General features: G+C 48.6%; 1 protein-coding gene across 3 annotated transcripts in view; it reads left to right on the top strand.

Moving 5' to 3' along the window:
* The window catches only part of PMEPA1 (prostate transmembrane protein, androgen induced 1), a 41024-nt gene extending 17942 nt beyond the window's left edge, over positions 1–23082 (top strand). For 2 of the 3 annotated variants that reach the window (XM_079321442.1, XM_079321444.1), the window contains 3 exons: positions 15648–15802; positions 21750–21803; positions 21888–23082. In XM_079321442.1, the coding sequence (XP_079177568.1) occupies positions 15648–15802; positions 21750–21803; positions 21888–22454 (776 nt within the window). In that variant the 3' untranslated portion in view covers positions 22455–23082. The remainder of the gene's footprint in view (positions 1–15647; positions 15803–21749; positions 21804–21887) is intronic. The other variant, XM_079321443.1, reaches the window with a different exon arrangement.
* Positions 23083–24065: the final 983 nt, after the last annotated feature.

Raw genomic sequence — 24065 nt, forward strand, 5'->3', positions numbered from 1 at the left:
CATGGGGAGAAAAAGAAGTGCTGCAATTTTTTTTTTTTGATTTTCTGTCAGCTCTCCTGCTTCTCACAGAGAGTGGCTTGGAAATGAGTACAGAGGGGGAAGGAGAGAATGCCCTCAACAAACGGCTGTTCATCTTATTTAGGAGGAGAGGCATTCCTTGAACTCTGTAAAATCAAAGGGCAGGGTGGAGGGTTTGCACCAAGCAAAATTCACATAGCTAAACATGTAAGTACATGAAAATATGTGATTTCTTAAAAGTTTGGGTGAATTCTGAGAGAAGCTGGGTCATGCTCTGCATTCACTGCAATGCTCCCCTGTGAAAATGCCAGTGTGCACCATTCTTTATTTTATTGTTGTGGGTTTGGACATTTTGTTATGTTAGTCTTAAATGCATTTGTTTCCATAGCTGCACACTCTGATAAAATCCCAGTGTGGGATCTCTGTCTCCCTGTGCATGTGCACCAAAAATAAATCCCAGGCAGTTGTCAGGAGATGAGCTGCTGCCATGGCAGGTGCCAGGCTGTGAGCAAGATCTGCTGGACCCTGCTGAGGCTGTAGGTGGCACCTTGCCCCAGTGTCACCATCCAGTGTCCTGCCACAGCTCCTGGCTCTGTTGGTGCCTCAGCAGCCCCAGGGACCTGGAGCACCTGGGGAAGGAGTTGCCAGAGGACTGGTGATGTTTTGGAGATGGGGTAGGAGGCAACAGAGGCAGGGGGAGAAGAAAGTCCTTGTCCCTCACCTTTTTGTTGTGTAAGGCATGGATGTGGTGAGGTGTGCTGATGGAGGATTGGCCTCTGGTGGCTACCAGGATACTAAACCTCCTCTCCTGCTCTGAATTCACTGTATTCACCATCAGCTGTTGATAAATCACTCCTCATCAGGAGGAGGTGGGGATTTAATGGCTGTTTAAGTGATCTCAGTTGCTGGGTCTGGTTTTGCTGGGTCTCAGGCTGTGACTGCAGAGCTCCAGCAGAAGGAGGGAGGGTTCCCTGCAGCTGCCTGAGGTGGCTGCTGGCTGTGCCAAGGTTGTGGAGCAGTGCCACTGGGCCAGTGAGTGTCACTGATGCCCAGGGTGGCACCACCAATGCCACTGTGACTCAGGCTGGTTTTACATCTGTACAGCTGGGCTGGAGCACATCTTCCAGGTATTTACTTTCCTTCAGGAACAGTGAAACTGCAGGGTTTTGTTTTGCCCAGTGTTCTGGCCTGTGGTTCCCAGGTTTGTGTGCAGCCCCACTCTGTGCTGGGTGTGCTCAGTGCTGCTCCTGCTGCCTGTGCTGGCACAGTCAGGGCACAGCCCAGGTGTGGGATCACCCCAAAATCTTATCCTGAGGGCACATGGGGGTGGCTGGCCAGGAGTGCTTCCCCTCACTGCTCTGCCAGGGGTGTCCTTAAGCCCCCCCCCCCCCCCAAATGCTCTCTCTCCTTTAATGCATCTTTTTAAGTACTGGGTAATAGTGTTTTCTTTCTGGCAGAGACAAACGAGGGCTTTTAATAGGTCTTTTATTTTCTCTTTGTGCAGTTCCCTGGCAGTAACCTGCCATTAGCTGCAGCATTTATTTAGGGTATTTGTATTTTTATATGCAGGGACCTCAACACTGGGAAGCCAAGGGGTTTGATCAGGGTCACACAAGAAATATGTGTTAAATGTGGGACTCTGGCTTTTCCTGAATGTTGAGCTGACCTCTAGGCTTGGCAGAGAGGCAGCATCTTGGTTTGTCCCCTTTTAACTGAGCCAGACAGGGAAGCAAAAAAAATAAAGGCTCTGTGGAAGGAAGCATGCATTTCTTTTTTGCTCTTTCCTGTTGGCAGTCTGCATGGGGCTGGAATTGCAGGATCACTGTGTTCAGGGATGCTCTGTGCAAAAACACACAGAGGCAAAGGGAGACCTGGAGCTGGAAACCTGATGGGCAGGGGTGAAGGAAGGGTGTTGGAGTCAGTGAGCCAGGGGTCTCTCTGAATTCTTCAGAGAGAAATCAGAGTGCAGGGATTGAATTAAAGCCTTTGGATGGATTGAAGTATATTAAGCCACTCACACATGAAGTAGATTTTTAAGTTAGTAAGTCAGGATGTAAGTTAGTAAGTTTCAGGATGGGTTCTAATGCTTTTAGTAAGTGAAAAGTTTCAAATGCCACTGTAGCAGAGTGAGTTCTAGTGAAGGTTGAACCATACTGATATCTTCAATAGAGGCTCCAGGCCCAGAGTTGTAGACAGGGTTTAGACATAACAGAACTATAGGGAGAATATTGCTGACATTTTTCAGATAGAACAAGATACAGTGTATGCATAGTCTATACATAACCTGGTGTGCTAAGAAACTAGGATTGTAACAGGTTAAGGTGTGCTGGTCTGAGTTTGCATCTTAGCTGGTAGGAAAAATCCTATAGAAGAGTTTGTACTGGGGAGGGTTGGTGCTTTTAGCAATTGGATTTTGCCAGGGCCTCTAGCTGTTTGCTTATTGCCACTGCATTTGCTACTGCTTTTTGCCATTGCTTGTCTGCTTGCCTGTTGAGACCGATGGGCTTTGTAATAAGATGTGCTTTGTAATAAATAACCTTTTTAACTATTAGCTGCTTTGCTTATTTAGAAGATTACCCGTCAAAGTAGGAGCCTAAGAGCTCCAGAGTAGGAGCCTATAGAGCTCTGGAATTTGGTGCCTGTAGAGCACCGGGGGTCAGAAAGAAACCCCACAAAAAATAAAGGCTCTGTGGAAGGAAACACGCATTTCTTTTTTGCTCCTTCCTGTTGGCAATCTGCACGGGGCTGGAATTGCAGGATCACCGCGTTCAGGGATGCTCTGTGTAAAAACACACGGAGGCAAAGGGGAACCAGGGGCTGGAAATGTGCCGGGCAGGGGTGAAGGAAGGGGAAGGCGCTGTGCTGGTGAGGAAGGGCTCGGGGGGCCGTGTGTGCCCCCCCAGCCCGGCGGTGCTGCGCTGCAGCTGGGGCTGCGCCGCGCTCCTGCCCCAGTGTGCCGGAGCACAATGCTCCCTTCACTCCCCGGCAGACTGCAGGTCTAGACGCTCTCCCTGCCTTTTGTTGTCCGGGGTCACAGGTTAGGGAGCGTTCCCAGCTCCTTTTGCCCGCGCTGCGGGGATCGCGCCCCGCACGCAGCGCTGCGCCCCTGCGGAGGGAATCACCCGCTCCCCGAACACACCCAGAGCGAAAATTACTGTGGCAGCTCCCAGAAAGAAATGTGCTTTTGAAAGGCAGCCGGGATCACCCCCACTCCAGTTCTTGCCGGCACAGATGCTCAGCTGACACCAGCTAAATAGAAACCTTTTAGCCCTTGCCAGTAAGTCTGGAGCAAATTGCCAAAAAGCGTCGAGGACCAAGACACAAAACGAAGTCAGGCCTGAGCAAAGTACTTGCAAATGAGGGATGGAACTGAAGTGTTCTGTCTCTTGATTTTTAGCACACGAGGTGCTTCAGTCTCGGGGTGGTTTTTTCCTAAATACAATGGTGGTATTTTAAAGGTTTTCAGCAGATACAAAGCAAGTCCCCTAGCAACAACGGGAAGGTTTTTACCTTAATGCAGGCTTTTTAAACATGAAGCATTTGTGAAATTTTGCTTCCCTCTTAAAAGACAAGTTTGGCTGAAGGAGACATTTTTAGTGGCTTTTAGACATATTTAGAGATGGGACTTGTACCTGTGCTGTTGGCCCTGCCCCAGCCCACCCTGGTCAGCCTTGCCCTGGCCAGGAGGTGCCTCTGGGCTCAGCCCCTTGTCTGGAGGAGGGAATGCTTTGATAAAGGAGTTGGGAACAACTCTTTTCTTCTTCCTGGTCAGAAGACATAACAAAAAATTGGCAGGTTCATGCTTTTTAATATTGAATTAAAATCTATTAAATAGTCACGGAGAGCCAAAACCTGAAATTGCTGTTAGGCATTGCTCTTGATGAAGTGAAATGCTTCTGAATCTGGCTCAGTTCTGCATTTTGTGTGTGTGTGTGCGTGTGTATCATGTGTGAAGAATGAGTCTATGAAGCTCAAATAGAGGTTTTAAATAGAAATGATGCTGGCAGCTCTTTCTCCCTGAATCCAGGGCTATTATGTGTCTGGCTCTTGCCAACATGAATTGCAGAGGAAGTTCATGTGAACTCCATGGCTTTGACAGCTGCACAGCCATGGTGGCTTCGAAGCTCAGGCACTGTTGAGCAGAAGTGATGACATTTTTTGGTGGTGAGGGGGGACCAAGGGAACCTGTTTCCCACCCCAGTCCGGCACTTGCAGGGACAGGCATGTTGAGCAGTGTTGGCCCAACTTCTTCCCCAAAGCTTAATCTGTGGTCCCAGGTGCTTCCACTCTCTGGGGAATGTCACTGATTTTTCACAGACCACCCCACTGGCAGAAAAAAAACCACAGAGCCCCCAAACCTGCCCCTCTTGCCCCTGTGGGAATCCTCGTGCACCTGTGTGCAGTGGGAACAGTTTGGGGTTAGTTCCTCTGCAACCCAGAGTGCAGCGAATGATGCTGCTTGTGTGGGGGGAAATAATGTTAAATTAAACTCTCTGTAAGGGAAGAAAAGCATCCAGCCCCATTCTTTACTGCTCATTTTAGTAATTTCTTCCAGATAACCTACACATCTGTGTCAGTGCAATTAAAGCAGAAATTCTGTCTAATGAACAGTTGTAGCCCTTGGGCTATTACGGAATGAACAATGAAGTTGGAAACAGTCTTATTAAAATAATAATTAAGAAACAAGGGTTGGGAGACAGAGGGAGGTGCAGATGAGGTGGTGGTGGGATGCTATAGGGTGAGGAGCAGAGAAGAACTGAATTCAAGCTGGTTCTGGGTTTCCAGGGGTGACTCTCACCTTCCCATGAAGAGGGGACTGGGCAGTGGGGTTGGACCCAGGGCTGGGCACAGGGTCATGCCAGGGGCTTGTGCTCATGCCAGGTGACAACAAAAGCCTCAGGCCAGCCTTGCACTGTGGTGGAAGTGTTGGTTCAGTGTGGCCTGGCCTTGTCATGGGCAGTGTTTGCCCTCCTGTTCAGCAGATCAGTGATTTCACCTGTATATTTTATTTTGGGTGTTTTGGTTCTTCAACATTGATAAAGCTCAGAGAGGGAGAGTGTTTTGTTTTGTTTTGTTTTTTTGGTGTTAGACAGGATTGTATTTTATTTTGCTTTTTCCAGAAAAGCCATCCTTTCTCAGTACAAAATCCAACACTCCACACACCCGCATAGTTTGCTTTAACTTTCTTTTCTTTTTTGCATTCCTGAGGATGGGACTGAGCAGGCTCAGCTGTGTCAGTGATGTGGCCAGTTTTTCTCATGTGATACAGTTTATTCTTTTGTTTCTAAGTAAATAGAAACAAAAATTCCTTTTCGGTGTTTTTAACCCTTGGGGTTATAATAGTGTTTTTCCACGAGTCATCATTTTATGCCAATAAATCAGTTAAAACTTGGAGCTGATTTTTTCAAACTTAATACACTCCTATTTAGAAATGCATGTGCTGCAGAAAGCTTCTGACATCTCAGATTAATAAAATAAATTTAAAAAAAAAAAAAAAGCAAATGCCATAAAAAAGAGGCCAGACAAATCCCACTGGAATGATACATTGGAATGATTTTAGTGGGATTTATATCTACGAGCTGTGGGGGTTTTGTGGTTTTATTTTTTTTTTTTTTTCCTTTTGAAATGGTTGTGAACCAGAGTGATTACTTATCATTTTCATTTTAACTCCATCTGACAAATCGTTTTAGATGGAGAAAGCAATACTGCGTCTTTAAATGGCCACTCTGTCAGCGCATCTTGCAGGGCTTTAAATGCCCTTTGTTATCGCAGTCTAGACAGGACGCAGGCGGAATATTTGATATGTTATAAGGCAGAGATGTGACAAGGTTGAATTAATTTACTGCCTTATTTAAAGCTGGATTTCAAAACATTTTTCCTTACAAACTTGTCTTTTTCTCTCTCTATCCTGTATTTTTTTTTTTTTCCCCCCCGAAGTTCGTGCAGTATGTTTCAACTGTTTAGACTGGGAGAGGAGACATTGGCTTACTGCAGCCTGCAGTACTTTAATTGCCCTTTTTATGACTGTCTAGACATCATGCAGATGCATGTTTGTGGTGAGAAGACATTTCCCCCTCTGGTTATACGATAGTCTGAAACCTTTACATTCCCTATCTCCTTACCCCCTCTGCCTTGGAATGCGCTTTACTCCCTCCATCCCTGAAAATCACTTTTCCCCTCAGTTTTAATTTTTCGAGGGACACTTCGGCCCCCGTTTTCCTGCTCTTTTGCACATGCTGGTGTGCAGACGCGTGCTGGGGATGGAGGTGTGAGCAGGGGATGGCCGCACCGGGGGTGTCCCGCAGCGCTGGGTGCGGGTCCCCGTACGAGCCAACATCGCCGGCCTCTGAATGGGTGCGCAGTTTTAGTTATGCAAATCGCCGCATTAATTAACCCCGTTGCTATAGCTACTGCTTTATTGTTAAATGCAGTGAAAAGGGGGCAGGCTGTGTCCGTGGATAATCCTCCCGTCGGGGCTGTGCCCTCTCCCGCCCCGCGCCCGGTGCGGGGCAGCTGCCGCCCGCATCCCGCATCCCGGCGGGCAGGTGGCGGGGCAGGGCCGGGGCTCCTCCAACGCCCCCCGAGCCCTTTGTGGGGGCTGACCCGGGGGTCGGCTCTCCGCAGCCCCCCTGTCCCGTGTGTCTGGGGACGGGACGGGGAGCGGCACAATGGGGCGGCAGGAGGGGCGCAGATGGGCCGGGATGGGGATGGGGGTGCTCGGGAAAGGGGCAGAGCACCCCGGGATGGGGATGGGGGTGCTCGGGAAAGGGGCAGAGCACCCCGGGATGGGGATGGGGATGGGGGTGCTCGGGAAAGGGGCAGAGCACCCCGGGATGGGGATGGGGATGGTCGGGGAAAGGGGCACAGCACCCCGGGATGGGGATGTGGATGCTCAGGGGAGGGGGCAGAGTACCCTGGGATGAGGATGAGGCTTCTCGGGGCAAGGGGCAGGGATCCCCGGGGTAGGGATGCTCAGGGAAGGAGGGAGAGCACCCCAGGATGGGGATGAGGATGCTCGAGGAGGGCAGAGATCTCTGGGATGCTCGGGGAAGGGGGCAGAGCACCCCGGGATGGGAATGGTGATTGTGTTGCTTGAGGAGGGCAGGGAACCCCAGGATGAGGATGCTCAGGACGGGCAGGTGACCCCAGCCCTGTTCTTGGCCCCAAACCCCATCGTGCCTGGCCTTCTCTTTGTGTGTGCCCTAAAACCTGCACATGCAGAACCCCCCAGTGAAACAGACTTCCCAGCAGATCTGCTGTGGGAGTTAAAACCTTTCTCAGGCTGTTGCTGCAGCTGAGGTGGAAGTAAATTTATTACCTTTAATTTTGTCAGATTTGGGGCGGTTGTACTCACCTCCCCCATTCACTCTGGTGTGTGTGTGTATATATATATATATATAATTTTTTTCCACATCTCTGTGAGACTGTACATGCATTCGCTCCCATCTGGTGGTAGCGACCAGTTCACACCAGTTCAAGAACTGAACCCGAATCCTGCAGTGACCAGACACAGTGTGCCTTGTCTGGACATTTGCATGCATTTTGCATATTTTTTTTCCCTGCAATGCATAATTTTGCCTGTAACTTAAGCTTGTCCTTGTTCCTGGGAGTAACTTGCCTTGTGAAAGGTCACTCCTCTGGTGAGCAGGAGCTGCAGAGTGGCACAGATGGGGACAGTGCTGGGGCAGAGGCAGAGCAGGGAGTGTTTCCCGTTTTTTGGCCCTGGACCGTGCTGAGGAAATCCGGTCGCAGTTCCAGCGCTGTCATGACCTGTGTGGCTTTGGCCAGCTTGCTCAATCTGGGTTTCAACACCCGTCTGCGAGCCAGGGCAGCCCCTGTGGCACTGCTGCCTGTCCTGGGGCCCCTGGGGGAGCTGCAGCCTCGGGACAGGGGCACAGCAGGGTCCCCAGCACCGTTCCCAAATACCAGGGGGCTCCTTGGGGCTGTGCTGGGTGATGAGTGAAGTGGTGTGAGGGAGCCATGCTGGTACAGAGCAGAAATGCTGGAGGATCACAGGTTACCCAGCCACAATTTGGGGTGTTCCGTGGCTTTGCTGCACCTCAGTCGTGTCCCTGAGCTGAGTGCTGGGTGTGAGTTCATGGGTGTCATGCTTGTGGCACAGGCACTGCTGCTGTCTGGAGGTGCCCCTGCACGAACACTGGTCCCACAGGACTTCCTGGGCACTGTGAAAGGGCTGGGTGCTGGCCCCAGGGCACCTGGAGCTGCTTTGGGCACTGTGGCAGGGCTGGGTGCTGGCCCCAGGGCACCTGGAGCTGCTTTGGGCACTGTGGCAGGGTTGGGTGCTGGCCCCAGGGCACCTGGAGCTGTTTTGGGCACTGTGGCAGGGTTGGGTGCTGGCCCCAGGGCACCTGGAGCTGCTTTGGGCACTGTGACAGGGCTGGGTGCTGGCCCAGGGCACCTGGAGCTGTTTTGGGCACTGTGACAGGGCTGGGTGCTGGCCCAGGGCACCTGGAGCTGTTTTGGGCACTGTGACAGGGCTGGGTGCTGGCCCAGGGCACCTGGAGCTGTTTTGGGCACTGTGACAGGGCTGGGTGCTGGCCCAGGGCACCTGGAGCTGCTTTGGGCTCTGGCAGGGTCAGGGCTGAGCACACTGGGAATTGGCCAGTGGATGGTTTGATCCCAAGAATAAGTGGGAATGGAAACTTTCCAGGGGACAGCCAGTGTGGAGAGACACCTGGTGAAACCCAGTGCGTACAGCACCTGTTCATCAGGGAGAGGCTGTGCTTGATGCTGATGACATCCACAAACCCCCATCTCCACAGCCCTGTGCCATGTCCCTGCTGTGTGCACAGCAAGTGCAGCCTGCTGGGGCCTCATGAGCCCCAGAACTCACGGCCTCTTGTTGAAAATGCGTCCCACATTCCCTGGTGTCCCCTGGCAGCAGCAGGAGGGAGAATCTGCTGCTCTGCTGGGGGATGTGCAGGTGGATGCAGCTGGGGGAGGCTGCAGGTGCCCTGTCAGCACGAGGCAGCTCCCTTGCAGTGGGAAACAGGGCTGGGAGGGAGCTGGAATCAGAACCCCAATGCCTGAAATTGCCCCTGGCTTTCTGGGGAGGGGGCAGAGCCCTCCCTGCATGGAGCACTTGCTCTCCTTGGAGCGCCCGCGTCTGGCAATTTGTCTGTCGAAACAGATGTGGGCAGCGACAAACATCTATTTCTGTAACTAGAAACAAATTTGGTAATTGCCTCTTTCAACAGGACTTGCTCAAGCAGGAAATGAAATTCCTAAATGGCAGTTAGCAAAAGTATTTATAGCTAAGTTCATAAATGAGATGTGCTTTCCTTTGTCATGAGTTTCTGCTGGCTGGAAGGGGAGAAGAAAAACCTCTACAGCAGCAAACCACATATTGATCAGGAGTGTTTCCAGGGTATACGAAAATACTTATTTATTAATGTGTTTCTTTTTGCTGGCTGTTAGAAATACCCCTGACAAACAAAACCTGTTTGCTCTTTCATGGTCAGCTGGTGGGGTTTGTTCCGGATATTGCGTGCTGTGTTTTGTCACTCATTATTTGGTAGATTTTTATTTTTTTTTTTCAGGTTCATGCTATTTATGATTGCAGATGGTAAACTCTTGCTCTTGTGTCCCTCTCTCTTGGTGCTCTTGTTCAAAGGGGTGGGTGATGTTCTGCCCTCACCCCTGCCCAGATATCATCCAGTTGTGCTTCCTCTGGGGAAACAGGAGATATTTTGGATGTTCTCAGCTTGGTGGGGGCTGTGAGCACTGCTCAATATTTTCTAGCAAGCAAGCAAATTTACCTGTCTTTTAAGTGCAAAATCAAAATTGCTTTATTCTTTTAATTCAGTTCAGCTGTTCTCACCCTTGGGAGTAACTTCAAAAGCCATGTACTCCTACCAGTCATCTCGGCAGGCTGGGATCAGCCTGTGTGTGAAATACCTCGTCTAAAAATCCTGGAAAAGGGGAGGGTGAGAGAAATAGGCAGAGAAAAGAAAGAAAAGGTTGGCATATGCAAGATTTCAGAGAGTCTGTGTGTCCCAAAGAACCTTGTTAGTTCTCATTGCTCTGGGGGAGCTGTTTCATGTCTTCAGGAGTTTCTCTAAACAAGTGTCCAGCTGACAGGTCTCTGCTCAGAGCCAGGCTGTCCTGGCTGGCAGAGCTGCTGACCCCAGCTCTCACATTTGCCATTTCCCTCTGCAAGCTGAGTTCTGCCATGCTGATGCTGCCTCTCTGGCCCTTGGATGTGTGTCCCCCTCCCCACAGCTGCCACCGAGCTGGTGAGCTTGGGAAGGGAAGGTCACCTTCTGAAAACAAGCCCAGGACACTTGCTGTGTTTTTTAAGCACTAAAAAATGTTCAGAGCCCAAACCAGTCTGATATTTCTGTGACTATTAAGCGTAAAATGGAGCCGTTTCCTTTAAAACAAACAAAAATGGGGGTGGGGGGATAAGGCCATCATTTGTCAGTGACTCAGAGGATGTGATGCTTGATTACCTGGGGTGACATCTGAAGGAAAAGAACTGTATTAAACACAGTTATGGCCAAAAGCTTGGCACTATGAGCAGGACTTCTTGAGGCCCTATCCCCTGTTTTCCAGCAATGATTTTTTTTTCAACTGGCTCCTTTTTCTGAGTCTCACTTGCTCCCTGCCCTCCTGCCCCACCTCAGCCTGTCCTCACTGGCTCACACAGCATCCTTTCTGCTCATTGCATCAGAATTGACTGTGCTGAATGCAGAAATGAAGTTTAGCTATTAATTGTGCAGGCCCAAAGTGATCCATTCCCAGCTGTCCTGCCTTGTCCCAGGCCTGATCCTGGTCCCTTTGATGCCTTGGTGCTGCTGCAGATTCAAGGTGCTGCCAGTCAGTGCCAGCAGCAGCACTCTTAATATTGGGGTCATGTTCTGTATCTATCTGCAGTACTGCCCGTGCTGTCTTGTAAACAAACACAACTGTTGACAATCTGATGGCCCTTCATATCTGGTTTATGGAGGTATTAGAAGATAAATGTAGCAGATGCTAATACAAAAATAGTGCAGTAATGACTTTGCCTGCTCTGATTGTTTCTAAGATGACCTAGCGGATGAGCCAGGGTGAGTAATCTGCCATCTGAATTTCTTTGTTCTTTCATCTCTTCTTTGCTGTCCACAGCCTCTGAGAGGGAGATCACTCTTTAGTGAGAGTATGTGTGAGTGTGTAGGAATGTGTAAGAGTGTGTGAGTTTGTAATTGTGTAAGAGTGTGTGAGTGTGTTAAGTGTGTGAGGGTTTTTTAAACTCTTTTCCTTAGGAGTTATGGCTAGTGCAGCTACATTTCTTCATCTTAGCTGTTATCTGCTGAGTAATTTCACTTTTTCTCATCATTTCTCACATGATACACAATTCCAGTAGATACAGAAATTGTAATTGAAGCTTGGGGGTGACTGGTTTGACCTGCAGATGTGTGTTTATATGTGGCTGAAAGTACAGGTCATCTTGGCTGAGACCCTGCCTCTGAGCTGTCCTGTCCACCTGTAAATGATAGGTGGAGTGTCTGGAATGATTGCAGCAAAATACAGGTTTTATTTGGATTTTTTTTTCTCCTTTATACTTGTGATGGTTTGAAGAGTTTGTCTTCTGCAGAGATACTCTGTGTGGAAGGAAGAGCATTAATAAAGTTTATAGGAAGAATTTTATGAACTGAAATGTTGCTGTAAAAGGCAAGGCTATGGCCGTGAGGGTGCCCCCAGCATCACCATTGACTCAAATCACTCTCCCTCCTTGTAAATACATTAATTAATTTGAACCTGTGGGTGCCAATATTTTGTTTCTAAGGACTCAAGGAAGCTCCCAGATGCACCTTCCTGCAGCAACACAGCAGAGTGGAGTGCACAGGCTTTGGGAGGCAGAAAATCTGCATCACTCACTAATAGATCTCCATCATCCTCTGTGAAGCCCTTGTTCAAGGCAGGAATGGTTGGGAGTGGCAAGTGAGTGCTGAAGATGAAGAATGGGATGTGACAAGTGCCTCTCCCTGGTCTCCAAGGCCCCTTTTGGGCAGGGGAGGGTCTGGGGGTTGCAGAGCAGAAAGTGCTGGGATGCAGAGCAGTTGCACACACGGCTCCTGGAGCTGCCCCGTCTAGACAGAGAACATGGAAAAGCAGGTTGTGTCACTTACATGGGATGTCTGAACCTGTTAGTTTGAAATGTATTCTGGAATAAAAATTATGCAAAATTAAATTAGTGTGACCTTGCCTTGCATTTGGAGGCGGAATATGCCCATCTTGTAAAGCCTAGTGCATTTATAACACTTCCCTTGGGGAAAATTACAGAGAGAAATGGAATGAGGTCTCTTCTAATTGAAAAGTGACAATGATTAGGAAGCCAAATACAAAATGTGTTGAGTGGTTTTTTTTTTTTCTTGTTTTGTTGTGTGTGTGTTTTTAAGAATACCAGTAGAATTATAAATTATGTGCTTTGCAGTTTGGCTTGTTTTTCATTCCCCAAAGGCTTTTTATTAGCATAGCAGCTGAATTGCACTTGTATAATAACATATTAACTCAAACTTTGGGTTTTTAATGATCTTTCTTCATTAGTTTGACTGAGCTGCTTGGATAAAAATCTTACTGAGTATATCCAGCTTTGCAGTGTGTTGGGTTTGTTTTCCCTTCTGCAGAAAAAAGCCCATGAAGACAAGTTAAAACAGAGGGAGAGTTGGCAGAAACTTTGGTGCCTCGAGTGGGTATGAGTCTTTTGAAACATGAAAAGCACAAATTGAGTGTGTCTTTTTGGTTTTTTTTTTTTGTTTGTTTGTTTTGGTTTGACTTTTATTTTATTTTTTCCAAAGGCCAGATTGGGCAACCTGAGTGTTCTTGGGATTAAAGCTCATCCCTGCACAAGGGATGGGTTTGCTCCTGGGCATGGTAAGGCTCCTCAGAGCCTGGGGTAGAGATGGGGCAGGAGGAGCATCCCTGCTGGAGGGCAGCATCCCCTTTGTCCTGGTAATCACCCTGTGCCTTCCTGTGGCACCTCTTGGTGAGCATCCCCAGCTAGAGCAGGTAGAACATCCCCAGTTAGAGGGGTGAGGAGACACTGGTGTGTTGTCCCAGGTGCTGCTGGAATTCCCACCCTTTCTTCTGCTGGCTGTCTGTGCAGGAAGCTGGTGTGGGTCATTTCTGAGTGTCACATCCTGTGTGTTCCCTCCTGAGAAGGAGTTGGGGCAGCACTTCCCAATGGCCAAAACTTCACCTGTGTCACTGAATTTGTCAGGACCAATTTAGCAGGGTTTGGTTCATTTAAGGGATCTCTTGTTCTAGGAAAGGAACTTGACTTTACTACTACTTTGGCCTTGTTTTTCTTTAGAAATATAACCCCTTTTAACAGAAAAGGAAGTTTTCCATCACTGGCTTCATTTATATTTTTTCTTGTGTTTTCTTACCATGGCCAAAGCATATGCTGCATTTTGAGGCTGAAATGACTCATCCTCTTAAAAACATTTGGGGATTTTTTTGCTTAGTGTTTTTGTTTTCCATAATGCTTTGTGCAGATCTGGATGTGGCTCTTCATGGGGTGTCCTGTGCCAGGCTGGGGTGCTGAGCTTCACCCTGCTGGGGGCTGCTGCCAGTGCTCAGTTACAGCTGGCACCAGGACATGTTTTTTGGGATGTGTAGGGACAGCCCTGCACAGTGAGGGGAAGTGCACAGTGACATGGGAAGAGTCATTGTGTCTTTTCTAAATGGTTTTACATCTCCCCCTTTCCCAGCACTTTAGGTTTTGGTGTGGTGGTGCCTGTGGTCAGTCTGGCTTCTGCTCAGAAGCAGGGAGCTCCTGTTCCAGCCAGTTCCTCCAGCACAGGGCACCAGGAGCAGCTTTTGGGTCCCACAGATGAGCTGTGCTGGATCAAGTTTATGGGGATATGGTTTATTTCCAGGATCTTCCTCTCACAGTGGTACTGCACAACTTATTGGGTTTGCTGTGAAAGACCCAGAGCTTATTTTTTATTCTAACTAAAACGAATTTTTAAGATGAAACTCTTGAACAATGTTTGGTTTTAATCCCTCTCTTCCCACCCATGTTGAACCTTTCTGAGTAGAGCCAGCTGTGTTTTAGGGCCTGGCCTCCAAGTCCCTCATCCATCCAGCTCAAAGTGCCAGATAAGGCTCCTGCTTTCAAGGTATAATTCTGCTTTCTGCAGTCAGTGGGCAGAGCTGGTGGAGCATTTTGGGCAGTGGCAGAAATAGCTGCTGTTTAGCAGAAAGAGCTCCAAGGTAACTGGCAGCACTCACCACCTGGACTGTTTTCTTGACATTTATTTGCTTTTACTGGCACTCAAATGCCACCTGTCAGGAGAAAACTTTCCATAAAAAAAAAAAAAAAAAAAAAAAACAGAAAAAACAACCAAACAACCTAAACAAAAGAAAAAACCCAAAAAACTTAATAAATTTGCCTGACTCAGCAGAAACCACCCCAGCTGGTATGAGTGGTGCCCTTTGAGTCTGAAGGGCCTTGCTGTGTGTCTGCAGATCTATATGTGTGTGTCTGTATAGATTAAATATAGATGGCAGCATCCATGATAGCTTAGCTTTCCCCAGCTGGATTTTACAGCTGTCACTGCTGAGAAGCAAGCTAAGTGTAAATCCCTGGAATGATTGAATTTTGCTGTCTGGCCCCTCCTTTGTGCTGGGCACTGGAGGCATGGAGGGGGCTGAGGGTAGTGACTGAGCAGTTTGGGAATGGCATGTACTCCCTGGGCAGCAAATTCATGGAAATAATGACCCAGCACAATGTTTGCCTCCAGTACTCAATTTTCCTAAGCCTCAGAGAGGTGTGAGGAATTATTTCCTTAGGAAATTTTAGGAGTGCCTTCTCGCTGCCTCCTGCCAAGTGTCTGCAGAGTTAACAGGATAGTCTGTTGTTTGCTTGTTCTTGTTTGTTTGGAGGGCTTTTGGCAGTTTTCCTTTCTGCCAGTTCAAGCCACTCAAGCTGCCACTGTCAGCTGGCTGAGCCCTGAGCTGAGGGCTGTCTGGAGCTGTGGGATGTGGCAGAGGCATCACACCCATCTGTGTCTTACCCCAAAGCAGGAGCTCTCCCCTCCTGCTTCCCCTGTGGGTGGGCAGCCTCAGAGATGGGGGCTGCCACTGCCTGCTGTGCTGTGCTGTCCCCTGGGCCACCCTGTCTGAGCCCTGGGACAGAGATGTGTGCTTGTGCAGGGATGTGCTGAGGAGGGCTCAGTCCTGTCCTCCCTGGAGGTGATGAGAAGGGAACTGCAGAAATTTAACTTGCATTTAGCTGAACAGCTTCATTAGGATGAATTATGTTGGTTCATGGTTCTGCAGCCCCAAGAGAGGCACGTGAGGCACTGGGATGCTCCTGGATTTGTGCCCAGCACTGGGGACACCCAGGAGGTCTTTGGGAAGTGCAGTCTGGGCTGTAGCTGGGAAACACTCTGAAGTACAGATTATCTGCAAGATCCCTCCTGGAGACTGCTCTGTGACACTGAAAAAGTGCATGAATGAGGTTTTTGTGGGCTGAGGGCACACAGAGCCCACGTGGGAAGGCTGTAACAGGAAGGATGCAGCATTGTCAGTGTTGTCTCTGCCACTTCACTTGTCCTTGTGCTCAGTTACCCGCTGCTGTTGCTGATGGCTCAAAGTCTGTCTGTCTGTCTGTCTTGCAGCGGAGCTGGAGTTTGTACAGATAATCATCATCGTGGTGGTGATGATGGTGATGGTGGTGGTGATCACGTGCCTGCTGAACCACTACAAGCTCTCTGCGCGCTCCTTCATCAGCCGGCACAGCCAGGGCAGGCGGCGCGACGAGAACCTCTCCTCAGTAAGTGACAGCAAGTGACACCTGCTCTGCCAGCCACGCCTGCCAGCTTCTCTTGGCCTTGGCATCATCTCTGTGTGTTGTTGGGGATGGGCATTTTGTGGGTGCCTCTGTGTCTTTGGGGTGCTGTGTGTGCTGAGGTATGGACAGCCACAGCCTCTGCCTTCCCCCTGAGCTTTGCAATTCGGATTTTCCATTGGTAAAGTGACTGCACCAGGCTGTTCTTGGCATGTCCTGTTCCTGAGACCACCACCCTCAGCTGGTTGGGGTTCATGTGCCTTGGTTTAGCAGTCCCAAACTATCCAGTCCTTTGCTCCAGTTAGATTCTCAAGTGACTGTATAAAACCTTCCTGCCTGCCCTGCAGAGAGCAGGAAACTCTGACTGGCTCCAGCCTTCCCCAGTGCTGCTGCATTCCTGCAGTGGAAGGGACAGCAAGCACTTGTCAGCCAGACAAGCAGAGAGCTCTCCAAGGGGATGTGCAAGAGGCTCTCTGTAACCCAGCTCCTGGCTTCATAAAAGCCTGAGGAGAAACGTGTGAATTGTACCTCTGACAGGGATTTGAAGGGAAGCCTTGCCAGCCTCGAGGCAGATGTTGGTTCATGCAGTTCCCTCAATTGTAGTGGCTCAGAGAGACTTAGAAGGATGTATAGAGAAAAGGCATCACATTTTCTTGGAGGGTGAGCATGTTCTGTTCACTGCTGCCTCTGTGGCTCTGTCTCCAGTGCAGGGATGTCTTGTACTGATACTTTTCTTCTTTAGCATTCACCCTGAAGGGTCATAGAGCCCTTTAAACAGGGCTCCCTCAAGGTCCCTGCTGCATGGCCCCTCCTCTGCAGGCTGCCAGGGCAGGCAGGACACACTGCTGGGTCTGTGGGGTGCTCTGTGTGGAGCTGTGCTCCCTGAATCAAATCCATACTTGCTGCAGGAAAAGGATCAAATACGGGAAATGCTTGGGGGTTTTCTCTTCTATTTTTCCATTTTCTCTCCTCTGGGTTTTTTTTGGGGTTTTTTTTGAGAGGGATATCTAAGATCTTTCTCCAAGCCAGCCTTCAGTGCAGTTGCAGGCTGCCCAGGGGTGCTGTTTGTGTCACACAGCAGACAGAGGTCCCTTCTTGGCTGCTTTGTGAAGCAGAGCTGTGCAAACCTCAACCCAATTCCATCCCCTCCTTGTTCCATGGGCTGTGGAGCCCCTCTCCAGAGGGCAGGGTATGATCCCAGCTCAGGATGGGAATCCCACAGGATTCCTGATCCCACGTTCAGCCAGCTGGTGTGAGGGTGGAGATGGCTCAGGCACCTCCCTGCTTTGGGGATCAGAGCCAGCTCCCCACACACATCCCAGCTCCCCCCAGAAATCTTCTGTTCCTCTTAGGGCCCCTGCACCCACTCCCAGCAGCAGCAGAGTGTGGGCATCCAAGCACATGAGTTATTGGAAATAGCAGAAACATTGTTTTCCCATTTTCAGATTCTTTCACTCTATTGTCGTGTCCAGAATGTTTTACCTGCACAATTCCAATTGTGTTGTTTTTACACTTTCAAAGTGAAGTTCAGATCAAGCCCTCTTTATTTTAATACAGTGATTTTTGTTTTCTCAAGTGATCTGCTTTTTTATTTTCTTTAAAAAGAGTTAAAAAGGCTCACATGGAAAGAAAAGACAAAATTACATGGAGATTTACCAAAAATTTCAGGTTGAATGAAAAACTGACTCTTTAAAAAAGAAATTTTTTTTTCTCCTTTATTATTTTCTTCTACTTTAAATTTTACCAGGCCAAAATTTCCAGCCATTTTTTGGCTGAGCTCTGTTACTTATTCACCCTTCAGACACATCAGAGATTAAATGGCTTTTCAGCTGTGTTTGACATCTGTCCCTCTGCTCAACCCCACTGGCTATGTGGAGTCTTCAAAACCTTTTTTGGAGCTAAGGAGAGAAATAGGAATGTATAATTTTAAGGGTTTTTTTTTATTATTTTTCCCATCTTTCTGGGTGTTCCCCATCTCCCTGCCCTGTCCATGCTGTGTGTGCAGCAGAGATTCCCTAACGAGCAGGGAGCTCGTTAGAGTGGGATCCAGCCTAATAAAGACCTGAAAGGCAGCAGCTCTCAGGCTCAGCCTGTCCATGCAGAACAGCTCCAGTCTGAAGGAGGGCAGGCAGAGTCCACACTGGGCTGGATACTGGTTTATACAGCCCATTAAACTTGCACTGAACTGGTGTTGGGCTTTTTGAATCCCAAACTTCATTTTGGTGTCGTGACCGCGGACGAGCGCTGGAGCTGCGTTCACGCTTTTCATCTGCTGAAATATTAAAGCAGTTCATCCCATGGTCAGGATGCTGCTGGGTCTGCTGGAGTTGTCCTTTTATGATGCTGCAGCTCAAAAATTACAGCTGAAGGAGAAATTAATTTCCCTAAAGGGTTTTTTAATGCGGCTCTCTCTGGCAAGCAGTTTTTGTATTACTTTATGTGTTTCTCCATCACCATTCTTGCTGTACTTAAACTCTTGTCTCCTCATGACAAGTATCTTTTATTTTCCAGAACTAAGAATATAAGAAATCATACTGTTAACTTTTTTTTCTGTAAGAATAGCACTCTCCCTGCACCTTTGGAACAGTGGTATCCCACTCCCCCCAAGAAAAAGTAGTGTGAGTGCAATTTCCAAGCACCCCTTTGTCCCCCAAAATAGAAAATGAGTCTTCCTGAAGGCTCAGAGACTTAATCTGTACCATGCAGCTTTAAAGAGAAAATTCTCTGACATCACTAGGACAAGTAGTTCTAAAAAAGTTGAAGATTGATGTCTGAAAAGAAATTTAAAAGTAATTTTAGGTTCTGCAGCAAGTCCTGCATTATTTGTGGAGGCTTTTACAACTGTGTCACTCATGAGACAGCAGAATCTCATCTTTCATTTCAGAAACCTTGGGTTTTCTAGGCTGTTCATTGTTGAGATGGATTCAAGTCCTACCTATTCTGAGAATCAGAGGTGGGTGAGGAGAGGCTGAGGGTTTGCAGTGATGTTGCTCCTGCAGTTTTGCTTGACTCAGTGGGGCCCTGGAGCCATCCCAGGGCCAAAGTGAAGGCTAAAAGCAGGGATGTATTCCATCCCTGAGGCTTTGCCCTCCTCTGACTACTGATTTCCAGCAGTTTTAATCTTGCTATGGAGTTTTTAGGGGTGCTGAGCTGTTCCCCAGATGGGTTCCATGGTGGTGTGTATGGCAGGGGTCTGTGTTGGGGAGCCCTGGGTGCCTGTGGTCAGTCAGCTGTGGGCACAGGAGCATGGCCAGGCCCTGGAGTCCTGGTTAATAATAGCAGAGATCCAGCTCCTACAGAAAATGGATCTCCTGCCTGCATCTCCTGTCTCTGAGAATCCCATTTTAATGCTGTTTCTGCTGTTTGCTGCTCTTGCATCCACATGTTGCCCAGGGCATCATTCCTGGACCTCATCTGTACAAGCAGCTGAATGGTGTGTGAGCCAGAGCTGTGATTCCAGGCACATGGGCAGGATCCTGGTGCAGGCTCTGGGTGAGTGGGCACTTTGGGGCAGGGCATGTTTTGGGTGGAGCAGCCCTACCCATCAGCACAGCAGGATGCCCCAGCTGAGCCTGGCAGGGCTGGGAAGCACCAGGCTGCAGCCACCCTCAAGGGATCTGCCTGCCATCACTGCCAGGAAAGGGGGGAGCAGATGGGATATTGCCATGGCACTGCCCACTGCCAAGTTAAATATAAAACATCTAGCAGAAGGCAGCGGGGTACTCTCTGCTCAGGAAGTCTGCCACGGGGGCACGGCACAGTAAACACAATTTTGGGAGTGCTTCCTGCTCCTGCCCACTGCTTCAGTGTCCTTTGGGATGAGGTGACAGGCTGGCAGTGCCTGTGGTGACACTGGAAGTCCTTCCTGGGTTCTTTGTGTCAGAGTTGGAGGTGAGATTGGTCCTGTGGCAGATGTGGTTCCTCTTGGATCCTTTGACTGCAGACTCTGGAGTCCATGTGAAATGGACCAGACTAAACAGTGGATGCCTGTGGAAACAGTTCCAGGTTGGAGTCTCGAGGTCTGGAGTGAAACTGGGCTGTCTTGCTCAGGAAGGGGCTGCAGCTCGGCTCAGGTGTGCCCAGGGAAGGTGCTGGCATGTGGCACTTCACCTCTGCTCCTGGAAAAGCCATGGGGAAGAGGGAAGACTCTGGGCAGTCTCATTCCCATTTAAATCACCCTTTTCCTTGCACTGCCACCAGCCCTGCCTTGAGGTTTGTGTGCAGGGCTGAGCTTCACATTCCAGAACCTGATGGATGCTCTCCATCCCTGATACCAAAGGGGAAAATATATTCCAGCACTGGGGAAAAATGAGAAAACAGGAGGGTGGGGGATATAATGGGTGGTTTCTCTGCAGATTTTAATGTTGTGCTGGTGCTGTGCTTGGGGCAGGTAGAGAATAGGAGTTCTTATAGGAGAAAGGTGTGTGGTTTGCTCAACCATCCTCTCAGTGCAACACTTTAAGGGAAAAAGGGGGTTTCTTTTTTCCTTGGCATTTTTTTTTTTCCCACTGGTGCTAAATACTTCTGCCTGTGCCTGGCTTAGTAGTGCCAGAGCTGGAGATTCACCTGCAAGGAGCTGGGAAGTTCCAGGTTATAATTACAAGCCTCCTGGCTGTTTTCCTCCAGCTCTGCCTGCCAGAGGGGTGTTGCTATATGTGAATATTAGCAATATTTAAATATTGCAGATCCTAAGGCAAAAATGTCTGGGGTGAACAGTGTGTGCTCAGAGTATCACCAGCAGATGGGAAGAACCTTTGTTTGTTTGTTTTGATCATGAATTGTAAACTAGTCTCAGGGTTTGGGGGAAATTGTGGCTTCACCGTGCCTGGGGTTGTTGGCACTGAGGTTTGGATCTCAGGATCAGGGTGATGCTTGCAATGTAAAAAAACCTCTACAATTCTCTTCCTCAGTCTATTTAAGCTAAGGACTACTTACTCTTTGGGGAAAAAATACTCTGAAACCTTCCTGTTGCTACAGAGTTTTTTGGTTTTTTTTTTTTTAGTCAAATCAAAATTAGGCTTAACATTTGGTTATTCACTTATTATCTTTATTTTCCCATGATGTCCGTGGTTGTGAGCATCAGAGTGTGGGTGTGAGGGGGTTTTTTTGGGTTTAGTTTTTGTTGTTTTTGTTGGTTTTTTTTTTTTAAATCTTGTCATTATTTCATGGAGCGTTTTTTGATGTCTTGTGAATCACCCACGGCTCATGGATCACAAATTGAAAAAAATATTCCTCTGGCATGTTTGAACCAGGAAGGAGCTGTGCTGGGGGTGGGAGGGGGGATGTCTGCAAATGGGAGAGGGTTGTTTGCTGGTGCTGTTCTCATCATTCATTCTGCAAATTATCCATTAAATGGAGATGGAGGTGCAAGGGGAGGGAAGTTTTGATCTGAAGGGGTGTTTGCAGTGGTGATGGGGTAACACTGGAGCATGTTCCCATCCACATGATTGTACTGGAGATGCTGGTTGGAGCTGGTTGTTGCTGTATGGGGTTATGGAGTGGTGAGAGGGCACAGTAATGTGACCCCCTCTTGCATGCAGCAAGAAAGAGCAATTTATTGAAGAAAACCACAGCTTTAAATAAGAGACTTCATGCAAAACAAAATACAAAAGATTCATAGGTCAGAGAAGGAAACACCTCTTGTCCCAGGCTTTCTCAAGGATCCAACAGGTGTTTATCTTTTGTTGTAATTCTTTCTCTTGTGTTTACATTAGAGAAAGGTCTCTAGCTTGGGAAAAACCCTAGCCGAGCCTGAGAAGGTTAGACTGGAAAGATCCTGTAAGATTTTCCCTGTGCCTGTAGCGGGCACGGTTGGTGCTGGCGGGGCAGGAACACGGTGACAGTGTCATCTCAGGGTGACACCTGGACGCAGAAGGAGCTTTAACCCCGCTGCCATCGCTCACCCTGGCCTCTCCTCTGCTTTCCCCTGCAGGAGGGAAGCCTGTGGCCTTCGGAAAGCACCGTGTCGGGGAGCGGCATAACCGAGGTGAGGGCTGAGCGCGGCGCCGGCCGCCCCCCGCCCCGCTGCAGCCCCCCGCCCCCTGACCCTTGCCTCTGCTCTCCCCCCCAGCAGCACATCTACACCCCGCGGCCCAGCGAGCGCCTGCCCGTGCCCTCCTTCCTGCAGCGGGACCGCTTCAGCCGCTTCCAGCCCACCTACCCGTACCTGCAGCACGAGATCGACCTGCCGCCCACCATCTCGCTGTCGGACGGCGAGGAGCCGCCGCCCTACCAGGGACCCTGCACGCTGCAGCTGCGCGACCCCGAGCAGCAGATGGAGCTCAACAGGGAGTCGGTGCGCGCCCCCCCGAACAGAACCATCTTCGACAGTGACTTGATAGATAACTCGGTGTTCGGGGGGCCGTGCCCGCCCAGCAGTAACTCTGGCATCAGCGCCACCTGCTACGGCAGCAGCGGCAGGATGGAGGGGCCGCCGCCCACCTACAGCGAGGTGATCGGGCACTACCCCGGCTCCACCTTCTACCAGCACCAGCAGAACAGCAGCGGGGTGCCCCCCATGCTGGAGGGCAGCAGACTCCATCCCCCACACATCAATGGCCTTGAGAGCACAACCACCACCGCCACCACCACGGCGTGGAACAAAGAGAAAGAGAAACAAAAAGGGCACCCCTTTTAAAAAAATTGTTAAAAAAAAAAAAAAAAAAAGGGGAAAAGGAAAAAAAAAAAAAAAAAGAAAAAGGCAAGAAAGTAAATGAAACACTCTGCACTTCTCGTTAAAAGGAAAAGGAGAGAGAGAGAGTTGAGGAAGATGAGCAAAGAAAAAAAAAAAGAAGAAGCCCTTCCCCATCTCTCCGTGTATAAATATTTACTTGTTATGTCTGGTCTGAATGCACAAGCCTACCAAGCTTGCAAAAACATTTCTTTATTGAGCTATGTCTAGACGTTTAAAAAGGAAAAAAAAAATCAACTGTAGTCTTTTTTTTTTGTTTGTTTGTTTCTAGTTGGGCTGTGTGTGAATGCTTTTTTTTTTTTTGTTTGATTATTTCACTTATCTTTAAAAACAAAATATTTGCACAAAAACCATTTTGTTTAAAGATCTGCAATATAAATATATAAATATATATTAAAAATAAGAGAAAGTGTATGTGTAAGGAGCAGGAGTATTTTTGTATTAGAAGAGGCCTATTCAAAAAAAAAAAAAGTTGTTTTCTGAACAGAAGAAAAAAATGGCAATTTTTTGAGTGCCAACTCAAAAAGCATGTATTACATTGTAAAAAAACAAAAAACAAAAAAAAAAATCAAAAGCAGGGGTTTAGAGTTATTTATATAAATGTTGAAATTTTGCACTATTTTTTAATATAAATATGTCAGTGCTTGTGTTGGTCAAAGCCTCTATCATGTCTACCATGAACCTGTTAAGGGATCTATGTGGAAGTGAAGAACAAAGTAGCTGGAAGGGGAGGAGGATGGCTGGAGTGGAGATGGCAGCCCTGGTGAGCGAGACTGCAGCTTATGCAAATCCTGAATTTCCAGAGTCCCTGCGCGTGGCCGCCGACAGCCACGGCTTTTATACATTCCCTACAAAGCCAGAGGAGTTGGTGTGTGTCTGTCTGTCATCCCGTAGGATTATTGGAGTAACAAGGTAAAATGAAAACTCCCTGCTTCCCGCAGTCAGGAATGACTGAAGCAGGAAAAAATTACTTGATTTTTTTTTTTTTTTTTTTTTTTTTTTTTTTTTGACAACCTCTAACTTTTCGGAGGGGAGGGTGGTGGGGGTTGAGAATAAACTTCTGTGTCTGAAGGAACAAAAGTGTTTTTCGGTTTATTTCTTTCCATGTTCAACTGAAGGGCCCTGTTGGAGCCAAAGCAGTGGTTGTGGAGGTCGATGTGAGGAACTGGTAACGCACCCACTGGCTGCCCTTCAGCTGGGTTTAGATGTCTCGTTGAAAGGATGAGCTGGAGAGTGTGGTGGTGATGAACATCATTTTAATTTCATTTCAACCTCCCAAACCCCAATTTGGGGTGAGCGTGTCCCGCGGCTCCGCCGTCCCCGCTTGTCGCTATTTTTCACATTTGTTATCCAGCTAAAGAGGCGCCAGGTACAGTGGATGGGAATGAATCTGCTCCTGTGTTGTATTAATTAAAGGCTACAAAAACCATGCTGAAGGCTTTAGAAGCGACCCCCCTTAGCTCTTCTGGTGGTCCTCCCCTGGTGCCGCTGCCTCGCGTTGCGCGGGTCGTTTCTCTTGGTTCCCGAAGCGTTTTGTCTTGCTCTGCTCTTGCTGAC

Source organism: Erithacus rubecula, assembly GCF_903797595.1.
Source record: "Erithacus rubecula genome assembly, chromosome: 18".
Taxonomy (NCBI): Eukaryota; Metazoa; Chordata; class Aves; order Passeriformes; family Muscicapidae; genus Erithacus; species Erithacus rubecula.